Below are 16,982 nucleotides of genomic sequence, written 5' to 3'. Positions count from 1 at the left end.
GGTGACAAAATATGGCCATTCTGTTTGGCCCATGTTTCTTGTCAAAAATGGACAGAACCAAAAGGCAGTAGGACCCAGGGGAAGCCCGGTGGGCTCCCACAACAGCAGGACCCACCCGGCCCCACCCCCCCAGCCTGAGACCACATGGCCGCCCCACTCTGGAACCACAGGTAAGGGGAAAGGGGAGGAAGGGCAGGGGAGGAGCCTGAGGAAAAGTGACCTGGGGAAAAGCTGAGCGCAGGGGGGAATGCAGCCCCTTGCCTGCCCTGTGACTGGAGACCCACACTGCAGCCTCTTGCAGCCCACCTGGGGCTGCCTATACCTGCTCTGGACAGCCCTATGCAGGCTGCGAGCAGCTGCAGCAGCGAATACTGGCCACAGGGCAGGTGAGGAGCCACCTTTCCCTCCACCCCACCCCCAGCTTTTCCCCGGGCTCCTTCCCAGCACTGAGGAAAGCAGCCCCTTGCCCACCCTGTGGCCGGCACTCCCTGCTACAGCCACTCACAGCCCACACAAGGCTGTCCTGAGCAGGCACAGGCAGCCCCAGGTGGGCTGTAAGCAGCTGCAACACGGGGCGGGCGAGGGGCCACTTCCTGCTCTGCGCTCAGCACCAGCTTCTAACCCGGCCCCACAGCGAGCCTGGGCCCCACACTGGCTCTGGGCTTGCCCATCGAGGTTGAGTGTGGTGACAGCAGCTGTGGCCCCCCCCCCACTTGCTGCGCTGGGCAGTGTTTGCCATTGCCGCCTCTGGGCTGCCCAATGCATGAGCTTCGGGCAGACAGCAGCAGCCAATACTGCTCAGTGCAGCAAGTGGAGGGGCCACAGCTGCTGTTGAGCCAGCGTGGGGCCCAGGCTGGCAGTGGGGGCAGGTTACAAGTTGGTGCTGACCACGGGGAAAAGCAGCCCCTCACTCGCCTCTAGGCAAACGCCCCACATGTGGGCTGTGAGTGGCTGCAGCAGGGAGCGCCAGGCACGGGGAGGGCGAGGGGCCGATTTTCCCTATGCTCAGCACCAGCTTCTTCCCTGCTGGCAAGCAGGGGGTTGGGGCTGTGTGGTGCCCCCTGGCTGTACCGCAGGGCTGGGAGGCACTGGGAGTGAGTGGGCAGGGAGCTAGCGAGACCACAAGGCCTGCACCAGTGTCCTGGGGCCAGTGCTGGCGGGGCCCAGAGCAGGGCGGCAGAAGCGTGGGGTGCTGGCCGAGAGAGGCTCTATGGACCCAGGCCAGCTCCCCCCTCTCCCTGCTGGTGCAGCCCAGCCAGGCTCCACAGACCCCTGCCAGCTTATGCCCAGCTTTGGGCCCCACCAGTGCTGGCCCTGGGACATTGGTCCCAAGATGGTGAGCAGGGGGCGGGGCTACCCATGTGGCCCTTGACAGCTTGCCAAAACTGGGTAAGTGGCCCTCTGCCCAAAATAATTGCCCGTGCCTGTACTAGACTTAGTAAGAATGTAAATAAAAATAATTTACAGTTCAGCAGCACATTTTGGTTGAGAAACCTCAACACTTGCAGAAACTGCAGCAGGATTTTTGATTTCCATGCAAAGTAGCATCTCAGGTTTGACTAGCATCAGTCTGATTATTGTTGCATTGAAATATCTTTCCTGAAGTGTGCGCTGTTTGATAACCTTCCATCTATTCCATCTGGTCAAGAGCAGGGAGCAAAAAAAAAAAAAAAACCAACCTATATGCTATACATAAAGTATGTATAGCAAGCACAATACACCCCAGCTAGCTCTGAATAAGCTAGCTCAGATACTGGAAGAAATATAGCTGAGTTAAGTGCATCACTAGCATGCCAAACCTCTCAACAACAGGGTTATTAGCTAGGTGGAGTGCCACAGCTATTCTGCTTCTAATACCAGGACTAGATTGGGTCTATCTTCATGGTGCTGCATTGTCCTGTGAAGACATAAGCATTAAAGCAAACTTAAAACTCTAACTATAACAGCCACAGCCCTGACTTATCACTGCCTTTTGAAGCAAGGTGTCAACATTTAACCTTCCAGGAAATACTTCTGTATACTACTTACTCTCTCATGCAAAGGGGATCCTGGGTTTGAATCTTCTTCTGTTCCATATGGAGAAGTGTCACCAGTCGAAACTCGACTTACAGCCATCTCCGCATGTCCTTTACCCTGCGGCCCCTTCATTCTAACAAATTCCATATTATTATACTTATAAAAGCCGAATGACATCCTTTGAGCCATTTTAGCAGCAACGCTCACCTACAATGCACCGAGAAAGGAAAAGAAACATGTAGGGGGAACCATTAATTACTAGAGTGTAAAACTGCTAGGGAATGGTAAAAATCCTTAAATACATTTATAAATGTGTCCATAAATAGCACTACATAATAATGCCTTTGCAAAGCACTAAGGCATTGATTTTCAACTAAGGTGCTTCAGCATCCTGAGGTGTCACAAGTATTTTAAGAGTGATTAGCACTGTTACTTCTACAAACACCTATACATGATTTACAAGATAAATTCAGAGATTTCAAACAGAAATCCATAATGCCAAAAATATTCTGACCTGTTGTCATTTTTTCTCAGTTCTTTGCAAACAACAGGAATTGTTCTATTTTTCCACAGTCAAGAAATGAGCTAAACCCAAGAGCTGGTATTTTCCAAGGGCTGTTGCCTTGAGTCTGAAAGTTTTAAAACCACTGCACAAAATGTACACATCTGTACATTTTCAGGTACATATAGTTGTGCAAGTCAGAGTTTGTGTACATTTTGAGTGTGGGCACATATACAAATCGGGAGCCCTTTCAAGAGGGGAAAATGTCCAGAGGACAAGCATTGTTATCTTATAAGTTATTTGTGAACAAGATAAGAATGATATAAACACAGGAAAACATCGCTAACTTTAACACAGCTTCATATGGAGTTGTAATTAAGGGTACTGGCTGCTACCCTTTTGAAATGTCCCCATTTGAAAAGACTCCAAATGTTCAGCTATCCCCACCCTTTGAAAACACTGGTCTTAGATAAAAACACAAAATGACAGATTTATGAAGAATGCTTAACTCTTATATAGCTCTCAAATAGATTCATAAATAGCTGTAGACACCATCTATTAGGTATCTAAGTGTTCCTTCAACTTCTAAATGCAATCCTCCTATTATACCCTGCATGAATATCTGAAAAGCTATGGGTGCAAGAAGTGGGAGACATTGCTAATTCCTTTCCCTTTATTCTTAATTAAGTATTTATACTACTGCTATCTTGCTGAGTTCAGCTGAAGTTGGCCAAGATGGAAGCTCATTATTGGACTACGAAAAACTTAATAGCAGCATTGCTTACACTAAAAACCAAACAAAACAAAAGAAAAAAAAAACCCTGCAGCTTCCTACCTCTCAACTACAGATTTAAAGGCTAAGTAAGAATTTCCATGTTTGTAGCGAAATCAAAGAATAGCAAATAATGAAGAATCTTCAAGAGCAAATTGGATGCTTATCTTGCTGGGATCCTATGACCCCAACTGACTTCCTGCCCTTTGGGTGGGGGGCTGGACTCAATGATCTTCCAAGGTCCCTTCCAGCGCCACTGTCTATGAAATCTATGAAAGCTATGAAATCACCTGAGCAATGAACAGTTTTTAAGGCAATTTGAGCAGCGGACAAATAAGAGTAGAACTGAATATAGTGCCAGGATGCACTTCAAGTCAGAGACCCACATTTCAGAACATCTCTTGACCCCTTTTTATAATATTGTATCCCCACTGCTTAAGCTAGCTGATCATATTAAGTCTACAGATATGCTTCAATACAAATCAAATATGCATTATCAGTAATTAATGGGGGTGGGAGGCAGAACATCTTTAGGGTCTCCTGAAACCACTGGTAAGAATGCAAAAACTAGGTATTTTGGAGATGGATACCTTCCATGGGTGTAAGAGGCAGAGAAAAGCTAAAGAGTCAAAATAGAAGAGTCACAGTCCTCTTTTTCTAACTATTGACCTAATACAGCTTTACTGTAGTCTGAAAAAGACTTTTGGATCTAAGAATCAGGATTTGTCTCAGTTGATACAGATATTGTACTCTGCAATTTAATTTCTAACAGCCCATCAAATGTGTGAGCTCACAGTGAAGGAAAGCAAGTCTCTCTAGATCAATCTTTTCCTATTTTTCAGAGCTGGTTTTAGTACTGAACAGTCTAGGAGATTTTACTGTTGTTTCTCAGACTTCCTCTCTGGAATTCTAAGAAGTAGATGTGAATTCTAAAGCTATGACTGTTGGCATTTCACATTTCCATAGTAAATTACTCTTTCAGTGACAGCAAAGCTGCAGAAGTTCTTTGAAAACACATGGATATACATGTGTCTAGAGAAAAAGAGATCAGAAAAAGTAATAGGACATAACCACTGAGGTTAGAACTTTCAGGTGGAATACATCTACTAAGATTCCCCAGTTCCTCTGTAGCTAGCTAAAGATATCCAGGACCACTCTGAATGGAAGGGGATCACAGAAAAGAGAAGAGTAGTTATAGAAATGCAGGTTTCTTTGAAGTCATTCAGGTTCAACTGGAACTCTGGCATTCAAACCTACTTTAAACTCCAGGAAAACATCAGTTACAAAACTGCTGTCCCCAGGTGTGCTTCTCTGCATGGGCTGCCTCCTAAACCAGAAGTAGTATATCTGCCTCTAAGGAGTGAGCTAATTTGCACTGCTGAATGACAGTGGCAATTAACTAAGTTAAGCTACTTAGCCTCCCCAGGCAGATGTGGCTACATCAGTGGTGCTCAACCCTTAGGCTTTGCAGGCCAGATGAGTGCCACAGGACCCATCTGCAGGTGAGATTGGGCCCTGCATGCCAGGATTGAGCTTCAGGGCCCTGTACCGCCTCCGTGTTCCAGGATCAGGTCCCATGTGCCAAGATGGGGCTCTGGGTCCCTGTGCCAGCCCTTTGTGCCACATGACATCCTTTTAGCCATTTTAGCAGTAACACTCACTTACAATGCACCAAAAAGGGGAAAGAAACAGGTAGGAAAAACCATTAATGATTAGAGTACAAATCTGTCCCTGCACACTGGGATTGAACCCCATACCACTCCCACATGCAAGGCTACACTATCCAGCCCACAGGGCTCCCCAAGAGTTTGGAAATTCGGCAGCAATGGAGTAGTGTCACTGCTCCCCAGCTACAAAATTTTTGGACCCGCAAGGAGCCCTGTAGGCTGGATGACATGACATCAGGAGCTGGATCTGGCCCATGGGCAGGAGTCGAGCACCCTTGGGCTACACTGCTTTCAGTTTAGAAGACAGCCTTCCTAGGGCAACATCAAGTGCTTGGGGGTGCTGCTGCCAGAGACTGAGTTTACCATAGAGGCAAAGCCCAAGTAATCTGATGGCTTCAGCTTGCCATTGCTCTGTCAACTGATAGCAGTGGATTTTGTACTGCCCTCTTTAGTAACTTCCAAAGCCAACCAAAAATACATGGGCATCCACATAAGCAGCTGTTGTAGTGGCTGCAGCTGGAGATAAGCAAATGCAAAATTTAGAAACATCATGGGACAATTCACCACCACAACTGCTACAGAAGGTGTTCTTGATAGAGGAAGCATCTTACCCTATTATCATAGACCTTCTTAAGTGCTTCATAGCGGATGGATCCTTGAAAGATCACTCCTTGAAAGGTGTTGTTTTTGTCACTGGCTACCAGCTCCACGCAGACCATTTCTCCTTCCCCGACAGTCATGTCACTGAACACCTGAGAAGACACCCAAAAAAAAAAAAAATCAAACACATAAGAGGAGATCTGCAGTGGTTAGATGCCTCAGACAGAGCTAAAGTATATCTGGGTCTCCAGGCTTTGCTTCAGTCCATTAGAAAAACAGTGAATTGAGATTGTGGATTGAGATTGAGATCTGGATTTAAACAATCAGAGTTTGAGGTGCTAAGGTCATAGTTAAGGGAAAGAAAAAAATGAAACCAAGAAAGAAAGAAGGATTTGTCTGGATGTCACAGTCCTGGTAGCATATGAAGAGCAATTAAAGAAAATTGTCAGCAGGGCAATGGGAATTTATCAAGACAGATGAACAACAGGTAAGTGAGATACAAAGACAAAAATTAGGAAAAAGATTCTACGCTTTAATGATGGACCCACCTCTTCAAAATTGTCGATCATGAAGAATATATTGGGGTAGCTGATCTTTGATTCCTCTCCTTTGCTGTCCATTGGGTGTTTGCTGGGAGATGCAAACACTTGCTGCAAGAGATTTTGTACAATTATATGCCTTATCTGTTTAAAATGTATGTGGAAATATGGATACTGGAAACAAAACAAAAACACCAACCAGCACTGCACAACAATTGTGTCAGCAGGTCATCTGCAGATACCAAGGCAGATTCTAGACTTTATGTATTAACTTTTAGTTATTATTTGTTCCACAGGACATTGAGTTCAACATCACTTGCTGAGAAAATATATTCCTCTCTAGGATGTCTGCTGTTCCTTCTCTCTTTCTCTTTCATTCCCTCTTCTCTCTCTCCCTCTCTAACCTTGGTGCCTCTGTCCTCCTTCCTTCCTTCCTATCTGCACCTCCTTTCTACAGCAATTACCAATTCCCACACCATTTCCCATGTCATCCTCTAAAATGCCCGACAAAGTCATTAATGCATCTTCAATGGGCTTTAGTCATTACTGTAATAAGGATTAATGAGCAGAAAAGGTGGAAGACAGCTCGAGCATTACTTTCAACTATATTTATACTTGGAATGTTATCTTCACAACCATGAGGGCAAAAATCTTCATGCACTATAGATATCTGTAATATACTTCTGTTCAAAACTACTACTCCAAACAGTTTAACATGGAATGAGGTCATGGGTGAGAGACTTTCTGGATTATAGGTTTGATCTGGCATAGCAATCTTGTGCATGCACACATATGCACACAGTATTCAGAAAAAATACAAAACCTGTATTACACTGACAACTGTTATTATAAATAAGTTGCGTTACAGAGTTCCTAACAGAAGAACTAACAAAGCAGAGCAACAGTAATGACTGAGACACAGCAGTCTTCCAGGTCATAATCCTAGTCCTGCACCAGGAATTTTATAGCAGCATTATCAAGAGGAAAAATGATTTTGTTTTAGTGTGATGTTATGATGAATAGCACTACCAGGGAAAAGCGGAAGAGGAAGACTGAAGATGAGAAGGAGAGAGATAGTGGAGAGGTACATGAGAGGAGTTGGAATAGGAAGATACGTATGACCGAAGCCAGTGAAGAGCCAGGATCTGCAACAGCAACCCCATTTAGGTGGGACAAGTGAGGGAAGAAGAATAAATTATGATGAAAACATGGAGTTTGTAGAAAGTGTTAACAGTCTAGTCAGGCAGAGACTCATGTAGTTTGCAAAATGATACAGGACCAGGTTTAGTAATATTTTACTTTAGTTTTATATGGCCAGTACTCTGCTGATCTTGATGAAATTACTCCTGATACCAAAGTAATGAATAAAGCTCATAAACAATGTGACCTTTAAAAGGAAAAACAGTTTCTCTAGATTAGGAAGTTTCAAATTTGCATCTAAAGACCCATTCTATATAATTGGCTGAGAAAGACAACTCTACGCAACATATTAGGAGTTGGGTTTTTCCCTGTTCACCTCTCTGCATCAGTCAAAGTCTAGCATTTAATTAGTACTTTGAGAAGCTGTAAGGTCATCTGAATTGTGAAAGCTTTGAACCTTCAGTCAGAGGGTAATCCTGAAAAAGCTAAGAATATATACACACGTATATTGGTTGTTTCTGGCGCATGCAGATGCATTTATGCTATAGTACAAACTGATCTTGAGAAGTAAATGTAGTCGAACTAAGAGCATTCTTGTAGGGCTTTCATTACTGCAGTTACTTTCTTATCCTGCATTTCATTTTAAGTTTTCCCAGGTTCTCAAATTTGGCCTTCAAGAGTGATATTGTTAGTTATTAGCTATTATTTTTTCCCCTTCACAAGACTCACTGTTCTTTGCCTTCTTGCTTCTAAAGTAATTTTCAGTGTGGAATTTTATTTCCTTCCCAAAAATAAGCCAAGCCTCCCTTTTATTGAGAGGCTATGCATGCATACATACACAAACAGAAACTAAACTGTATTATACTGACAACCATTATTATAAATAAAGTTGTAATATGCATGCATAAGGATAATTCATGACAAGCAGAGTTCTACAAGATTTTTACTGCAACACTGGAAAAGCAGGAACTTGCACCAAACTTGCTGCTGTTCTAAGCATATTGACAAACAATACTCCTTGGCTTTTCTACAGAAGTTTTCTACAAGGAAAAGAATGTTTCTTTCTTGCCCTCCTCCATTCCAAACAATCTCTTAGCCTTATCCTAGATAAGGGAAGTTACAGTTGTGAACACTGATTTTTAGGGATCACTTATTAGTGACTACCTTGGGTACTTTTTAAAAGCAACTCTTGTGCAATTTCAAGAACAGATTTTAAGGTTTGCTTTTGTTTGGGGGTTTATTTTTGTTGTGTTGTAGTATGTAAATTTATTTAAATTGAGTCTCTAGCAAGGAGGACTAGCCTTGATCCTTGTCAACTGTTTCTGCATTCCATGGCTGTGTCCAGACAAGCACAGCCATACGGTATGTAGTGCCTCAGTGCCACATACCACACATTGAGTCGGTCTCTGTACTGCAAGGGAGCAGCTTCGGTAATTTTTTTTTTTTTTTTTTTTACCCCTGGATATTCAAAAGTAAAAATAAAATATGTGGGGGAAAAAAGGTGGAGTGACTAACACCTTGCATGGGCAACGTGTGCTGCTCGAGAATGGAGCCTGGCCGCCTTGAGTTGTGCTATGGCTGCTGGCCAGGCTCCACACAGCAGAATTGTCACTGCTGGGAGGCCTCCAGAACCCCAAGTAAGGCTGCTGGGCCAGCCCAGCGCTGGCCCCAGCCTCCCCTACCCCACCTAGGGTAACTTGCTGTGCACAAGAGCACACATGGCACAGGCATCCCCCAGGGACAAGTAGTTGCGCAAGGTACGCCACCACAAATTGTTCCCAAGGAACCAAATGTCCACACCACGTGTGGACGTGGCCCATAAGTTCTCAAACTATTCCACTTAGAAAGCCTCCCCCCCACAATGCATACCTTCACAGCCATGTATCATAGTTGGATACATAAAAAACAAGTGCACTGAAAGCCAAGAGGTAAATATTTCCGGAATATGGAAGACAATTACTTACTTTCTTGTCATTTTATAGCTGTACTGCTTATTTCCAGGCTCTGTAAAATATTTGATCTTTTAGTAAGACCTGCAGCCCCCAATACAATAATCTTTCCTAGCTGCTACTTGGTTCAGCCCACTTCCGGGTTTCCTACCTTTACAATTTTGAGATGCCTTTCAGATGTGATAACAGTTCCTTCACCAAAAGAACACCCACCTAATAAGCAAAAGAAGGAAAGTAGCTCTGCAGAGTTTTGGAAGGCACAATTTCTTTTCATTTTTATTTGAAGACCCCAAATAGGCTCTGGGACACAAATAGCAGGAAATGTTCCTGACTGAAAAGACAAGCTGTTTCAGAGACAAAACATTTGTTACAGGCCACAACTGGAGAACCACTATCATAAGTGTATACACTTTTTATGAACAAGGGAATTTTGGATGCTAAGTTCTTGTCCTTTAGATTTGTAAATGTGCCTCACCTGAGATTTCTTTTTGTGAATATGAATATCCCCTCCATCTGAGCGAGTGCACACAGCACAAGTTACTATGTAATCCAACTGAAACAGAAAGCAGGGTGGGTAAATAGAGGTTTACAGCTAAATACTGAAGTGCAAAAGCAGCAAACATACTTCATTCATGTTTTTCAGCTTTTATCTAGCATCTCAAAGAAACCATTTCCTTTCTGCCTCAGAGCACCAAATACACTGAAACTACAGCTGGATATTCTTTTTTTTTTTTCCTTTTTTCACAAGTTAGGCTAGATCTATTTTGGCAATGCCTTCAGTACCATCAAAGACCATTGCTTGGGGATACCGACTACTATAGATATCAGTGTCCAATCCCTACCAGCATACAATTTGGATGCAATTTTACAGGTTAGCTGGAAGGATAGGTAGGCTGCAAGAAATATCCAGTTTAAGAGGGAAACAGGAGAAAACACCTCCCTAGATTTGGAAAAATGGAAAAAACTTAATGAAAGAGGGCAATGTGCTAGATGCACTGAAAACCATAAAGTCTGCCATGTGATCAGAGAAAACTTGCACCAAGCACTTCCCAGCTTCAATAAATTCTCAGAGTTATAGTGAAATGATTCTCTGGGATTCTACATTAAAATGAGGGATAATTGCTCTCTGAACAGCATCTACAGAATTAATCTCTTGAGAGGGGGAGAAGATAATGAAAACAACTCCATCACCACTATTTGTGCAATAAACTAAAGGGCTCCCATTTTGAGACTGTAATAGATAAACTGTGAAAAAGATCTCAACTAATTATAACATCAGGTTCCCAAAGCTCCAATATAGCATGTACAATAACTAAAACATCTATGAGGTAATCTAAAAACCCCAAAGTCTGATAGGTTCAGTTTCTTTCAAATGAAAAATGGTTTATTAAACTTCTGCAGCAACTGGAAATTCCCAGTGCAGCACATCAGTAGAAATATAATGGTATTTCTAGCAGGATCTCAGAGCACTTTTTTCTTAATCAGTATTGCAAGTCTTAAAGAAGATGCTGCTTTTCTAATAATCTTATCTAACTCAACCAAGTGGGGAAATTCCTGAAGTTCGCCGGCTTTCAAATTTTGTTGTAAAATACAACACTTATTATAAAATACAACATTTGGCCCAGATTCACCAAATATGGGTGGACTTATGGTCTCAGGTGAGTACGAACAGTTTTGGACTTTCTTGAAAGTTAAATAAAATACGACAACATTTTCTTTTTAGGAACATCCATCTAGACCTAGAAAGCCAAAGTGAAAGTTTTTTCTTTTTTTTTTCCCCCCCTCACCTTCCCAGAGTGTTCAGACACCTAAAGCTACACTGTAAACTAGAGCTAGTACTAAGACCCCTATACCAGGACTGGTCTGTGAAATGTGAGCAAGCTTCAGAGAAGTTTTTCATCACCTTCTGCAGGATGAGATTCAAATAGACACTCTCTTCCCAATCAATGTCAGGGTCACCCAGACCAGGAAGCTTCTTGGAATCCCTACGATAAACTTCAACTTCGACCTGCTGATAGAAGACAAGACATTGCATAAACATGATATACAAACATTTATAGGCACATGCACATCTTACATTATACTCTCCACTTCCACTTTGGAACATGCTGTCCTGTTTGTCTGCCAAAATCTTGGGTTAGTGAACTTTCAAGGTCACTAAGCCAAGCCACCTCATTTTGCCACTTTTTTCTGGAGTTGGTGGTAAGTGATGAATATGGAATAGGGAGGTAGAAGAGACTGTCCTGACAATCCAAGAGATTTTAGTTTTAGATACTGGTTTCATATATTGATTGCGCAGCTAACATTCATATGCATGACTAAAGTTTTAGCTAGGCATGTTTTAGCCAAACTGGAAAAAAATAAGATATTCATTCATGCATGCACAATACTTTTCTTATTCTCATTAAAGGAAATGTGGCAGTAGTCTAACATACCATGTGATGTAATTATTGGTTGTTAGGCATGGTCAGAATGGCAGGAGGAATTCTAAGTCAAAGCAAGGTAGTGGTAGAGATACATTCATGCCAAAAGGACTTGAAAGGACATTACGAGGAATCACTTCAACTACTAAAGAAGAACAATCACCCTTAGGTAACAGCTTTGTAAAGATCATAGAACAAATCTTCACCCCAGCTCCCGGGATGAAAGAAAAAAAAGCACCCACAATAGATATCACAAGTAGAACAAAATGACACAAACTGCAATTTGACCAGCCCACCTTTATCCTTATAAAAGGTGCCAATGCATCTTTACTGATGAATACAGGGCAATTTGGTTTCATTCCTCACCCTTGTTCCATCCTATAGATTTGGAGTCTTCCTCAGAAGTTTCCCACCCAAGCACTCATCGGCTAGGACAGACATTCAAAAAGCCTGAGCCTGAATCGATTCAATCTTTGCAGGTTAGTCTAACCTGGCTAGGGTAAACCGGTTTGTAACCGCTCAGACTTCCCAGAAGTGCAGGCACATGTATAAACACTTCAAGAGAGATGTGGACAACATGGAGAGGGTCCAGAGGAGGGCCATTTGCATGATCAGGGGGCAGCAGGGCAGGCCCTACAAGGAGGCTATGGGACCTGAACCTGTTCAGCCTCTACAAGAGAAGGCTGAGGGGGGATCTAGTGGCCTGTTACAAACTAGTCAGAGGGGGCCAGCAGGCATTGGGGGAGTCCCTGTTCCCCTGAGCACTCCCAGGAGTGACTAGAAGTAACAGTCACAAGCTGGCAGAGGGTAGATTCAGACTAGACATCAGGAGGCGCTACTTCACTGTCAGGGTGGCTAGGATCTGGAACCAACTTCCAAGCGAAGTGGTGCTGGCTCCTACCCTGGGGGGTCTTTAAGAGGAGGCTAGACGAACACCTTGCTGGAGTTATTTGACCCCAGTACTCTTTCCTGCCATGGCAGGGGGTCAGACTTGATCTGCTCAGGTCCCTTCCAACCCTACTATGAAACTATGCCTGCCTGACTCAGGCTAGAAGCTGGGGGGGAGGGGCACTAGAGCAGCCTTCCCTTCCCTTCCTCAGTAGTGAGCTGAGGGGGGCATGGCCAAGTCCCAGCAGGACACTGATTAGGGAGCGTTTCCCCACTCCTGACCAGCCCAGCAGGGAATTGATAACACAGTGTTCATCACCCCATTAGGAAAACAGAGGGACATTACCAACTACCTGTTGATTCTGCATTTGTCCCACCTGCCACAGCATGGATCACAGCCAGCATGTGGTCTACCTAGTGCTAAGAGGTGTCTGTGTAAAGCAGAGAGGAGGGGGAATTCTTGCTTAGCAGGGAGTGGTAAGGAGAGGGGGACACATGAGGAAGCCAGGCAGAGTCTGCAGTTTCTGCTGGAGCTGCAGCCTGGGAGCAGAGGGGAGGGGCCAGCCCTGCTGTGGAGTAGAGAGCCCCACCCAGCCCAGAGAGCATGCCAGGATGCTGGGAGAGTCTGGTTTAACTTAAACCAGCAAGCAGGTCTGAAACTTACCAACACTGCAAGGTGATCTAAACTGAAAATGCAGCAAAAATGCAGAAGACAAGGATGATAATGTGGCTTAGATATGAAATAGGAAACTTGAATAGTTTCCATGTACGAACTGTTGACTGCCTATGCCAGATGTGAACATTTATTTTGATTTGGTGGTACAGGAGGAAGATGGGCTGAGTTGGCTTGTGGGAAAAAAAAACAAACAAAAAAAAACAAAAAAAAAAACAAACACACAGATCTCACACACAACAAAGACAGCCAGAATGTGAAAGTAAAGCCTCAAGAAAAAAAGATTCAGCACTCTGTTAATTGTGCAAATAATTCAAGTCTGCTAAGAAGACTAATGATAGAAGGCTGGCATATATACAGAAAGAATGCAAATTAGTCAGTACAATCTTTGAGAGGAGGAAACAAAACCCAAAAGTCAGGTACCATGGGGACTGAAAGCACACCTTTCTGTGCCTAAAATTAAATATAATGGTGTTCCATAAAATTGTCTTTCATGGGAGATGCATTTCAGAATGCTTTCTAGAATTAAATACTGCCAAATGACAGAATGCATACCGAATAGTCACAGTGGTTTGGGGCAATTTTTTGTTGAATTTATTTAAATATTCAGCCATGAGACTGATACCTAAATAAAAAGAAATGAAGAGGGTAAAAAAATAATTCATTTTAAGGGGTGATTTCAACAGAGGGGAAAACAAATACAGCAGAATGATACAGAAAGGTCACTGGAAGATCAGTGATGAACTGATTCAAATCAGCAAGACAGTAGCAAAAAGCAGAACAGGGGAAATACCACAATGGAGAAGACTAGTAACCCATCCAATTGACTATGCTCTCTCTTATACTGACTAGCAGAACATGCTTATGGGGAAGGCAGAAGAATCCCATAAATTAGAAACATGCAAGGAAAAAACAGTTTCTTTCCAACCCTTGTCAGCTGGCTTATAATATGAAGCATGAGCATACCCTATTTTTATACACATTTTAAAATTATTCCCATAAACATCTAATTCATTTTTAAAAAATCTGAGCTAAGATCCTAGCTTTCAGGATATCTAGCAGAATGAATTTCGTGGGTTAATTATGAGTTGTGTACAAACAGAAGATGCTGGATCAAGAAGAAGAAAGGAAGAGGCAAAAGGAACAAAATGAAAGTAGGTAAAAGCAAAATTTCACTATGTATCCACACACCAATTAAAACTGAGGATGGCAAATTTTTTCCGCTTCTTGGCATGCTCAGGGTTCCAAGTTGGGCTCATTCAATACGTATGGAGAAGGTTATTTACATGATTCCCAAAACTTCCTCGAGACTTTAGATGGAGGGAAAGAGTGCATCCTGACTCAAGAAAGAGATGAGTGGTTGCAGAAGGCTAGTTCTACAAGGCATGACTGCCCAAGTACTGTAGGTTCCTACTAGACACAGACAGAGACACAGTAGCGAGAGACACTAGATAACTCTACTATATACAAACTTCAAAACCTAGGAGGTCTATCCTCACATTGTGCAGAGCATGGCTGCCTCTTAGCAATAAAAGTTCAAAGCTATTTCACTCACATGCACACAAAATCACTGACCATTAACAGCTTTTTTTAAAATCAAAACACTGTAAGATACCTATGAAAATATATTCACTCAACATGATATAGTCAATAACTGATTAGTCACTGTTCCTGAATACTGCTTTCATTTATTACCTTCTCTTCCCACAAAGTGAAAGGCACCTGTGATGCCTCCAATACTTTGTATTGCATGTTCATTTAGAAGATTGTGTGAACAATAGAACATACAGTTGAGGGCAATTTGTGTCTCAGTGAATTACTGCTGTAGCTGTTTACTTTGAGCCTAGCACTCAGGTTCCATTACAGGCAAAAAGAAATCTATTTAGGGAAGTTGGATTGATTATTACTGGGCAATAAACAGTGCTTTGAATAGATTTTAGCCTCATGTGCAAGCCACCCAGAGTTACATGGGTGCACAAAGACAGAGGTGATCTCATTCTAAAAGCAGATCAAGCAGGAGCTGAAGAGCATCCACTATTCTAAAGATACAAATGGACATTTCAATGCTTTCTGTTATCAGAAGCAGATAGTCTGCAGCTGACATCAGGCATTTATGTTTGTGCTCCTATTATTAGTGGTCTCTGGGTAAGTAGCAGGAGAATGAACTGGTGCTAAAAGCTCCTTCATGATGATTGATTTCAAAGTCCAGGATTTCCCAAAGAGAATCGTAGTTTTTGGGTCCCTTGATTTCTGACTGTCCAAAACTAGCACACCTCAGCTCCATTACAGAACGCAATGAACATTCATCCTCTGACAATCTGATCCCATTAGTCAACAACATTCCTGCCCCTCACATCAAGCTAATTAACTCAAGCTCCTTGCTAGTTGCTTTCATAAATTTAGGGTATTTGTTTGTAAACCCCATTTTTAGATTTAAAATTTGTTTATAAACATGGACTTCTTAGAAGCAGTGAAAGTAGAACCAATTACCTTCAAGTCAAAGGAAGCACCCGGTCAGGCCTCAGCAAAAACAGCACTACCTTTGGAACTTCTATCCTTGGCAAGGTGTATGACTTAGGATTTAGTTCTACTTCCCTCAGCAACTATGGGACTGGAAAGTGGAAAAGATGCTGGCAGCAACTGCAAAGTTACTAAGCTGTGGGTGTCTGATCCCTCACATCAAATAAATAAACCAAGCAGGCTCAGTCCCAGCTGCTAGTGAACACATCAGCATTTGCACCACTTGTCCATAGCTCTGGCCTAGGTGAGAAGCCAAGGCTGAATAAACCTCTGATAATAATCAGCCACAAAAAGGCAGAGCATTGAAATGAAAGAACCCAGACAAAATGAAGATGTGGCAAAAACTGGTTACAGACCCTTGCACACACATTTTTGCAGATGAATGAATGCTAAAACAACAGAAGCTCATCCAAGCTCCATGGCATGCTGATTTTTCAAATTTTGCAACTCCTTAATGGATTCTGTGCAATTTATCCACATTCATCTTCCTGGCTTTGTCCGCAAGTTGAATGACAAAGAAAGAACGTGGTTTGGCAACATTTTTGGGCAGAGTGCCAAAAACACCTGCAACCGTTTTGTAAGACGTTGGCATGCTGGGGCAAATGACACACGAACCACGAGGGGCCTGATCCTCAGTATGGCAGTGCAGCCCTGGCCCCTTCCCCACCATTTGCCCGGAGATGCACAAGTCCAGCAAAACACCTGTGTACGCCACGCTCTAGCACCTGTGTTCAGGGTTGCCTACCCCTAAGATAGAACAAAGACAAAAACAACAAAATGAAATTACTCAGGGCAATTATTTTGGCTGGAGGGGCGCTTAATGAGTTTTGGTGATCTGTTGAGGGCAGCAAAGGTATCCCCACCCCTTGACAGGTGCTGTCGCCTCTTAGTTGCCATTTGACACGAGAAATCCCACCCTTAATCCCTGAGCTTTGCCAACAGAAGTCCCTCTCCTTGCCTTTTGGGTACCATCTTGAAGCCAGAAAAAAAACCAACACAAAAGAGTACACTTTATATAAAAAAAAATTAAAAATAAAAAAGAACCATAATATTAATACTGTAATATACTTTAAATGTACTTTAAAATTTCATAGATTTCATAGACAACAGGGCTGGAAGGGACCTCAGGAGATCGAGTCCAGCCCCCTGCCCAAAGGGCAGGAAGTCAGCTGGGGTCATAGGATCCTCACAAGATAAGCATCTGTGGAGGCTGAACAGGTTCAGGTCCTGTAGCCTCTCCTCATAGGGACTGCCCTGCTGGCAGACTGTTCCAGACCTTGGGGGCTCGGACAG

The 16,982-nt window shown here is 43.0% G+C and overlaps 1 protein-coding gene across 4 annotated transcripts in view; it reads right to left on the bottom strand.

The window, feature by feature from the left end:
* KIAA0930 (KIAA0930 ortholog) overlaps positions 1-16,982 on the bottom strand; it is a 124,836-nt gene that overhangs the window by 15,599 nt on the left and 92,255 nt on the right. For 3 of the 4 annotated variants that reach the window (XM_019544301.1, XM_019544299.1, XM_019544302.1), the window contains 5 exons: positions 11,089-11,196; positions 9,661-9,738; positions 6,106-6,207; positions 5,569-5,709; positions 2,029-2,223 (listed from right to left, as the gene is read on the bottom strand). In XM_019544301.1, the coding sequence (XP_019399846.1) occupies positions 2,029-2,223; positions 5,569-5,709; positions 6,106-6,207; positions 9,661-9,738; positions 11,089-11,196 (624 nt within the window). The remainder of the gene's footprint in view (positions 1-2,028; positions 2,224-5,568; positions 5,710-6,105; positions 6,208-9,660; positions 9,739-11,088; positions 11,197-16,982) is intronic. The other variant, XM_019544300.1, reaches the window with a different exon arrangement.

The sequence above is a fragment of the Crocodylus porosus genome, unplaced genomic scaffold (assembly GCF_001723895.1).
Source record: "Crocodylus porosus isolate Cpor-Errol unplaced genomic scaffold, CroPor_comp1, whole genome shotgun sequence".
NCBI lineage: Eukaryota > Metazoa > Chordata > Crocodylia > Crocodylidae > Crocodylus > Crocodylus porosus.
The sequence above is the reverse complement of the archived record's forward strand: the minus strand, read 5'-3'. Positions and strand labels throughout refer to the sequence as shown.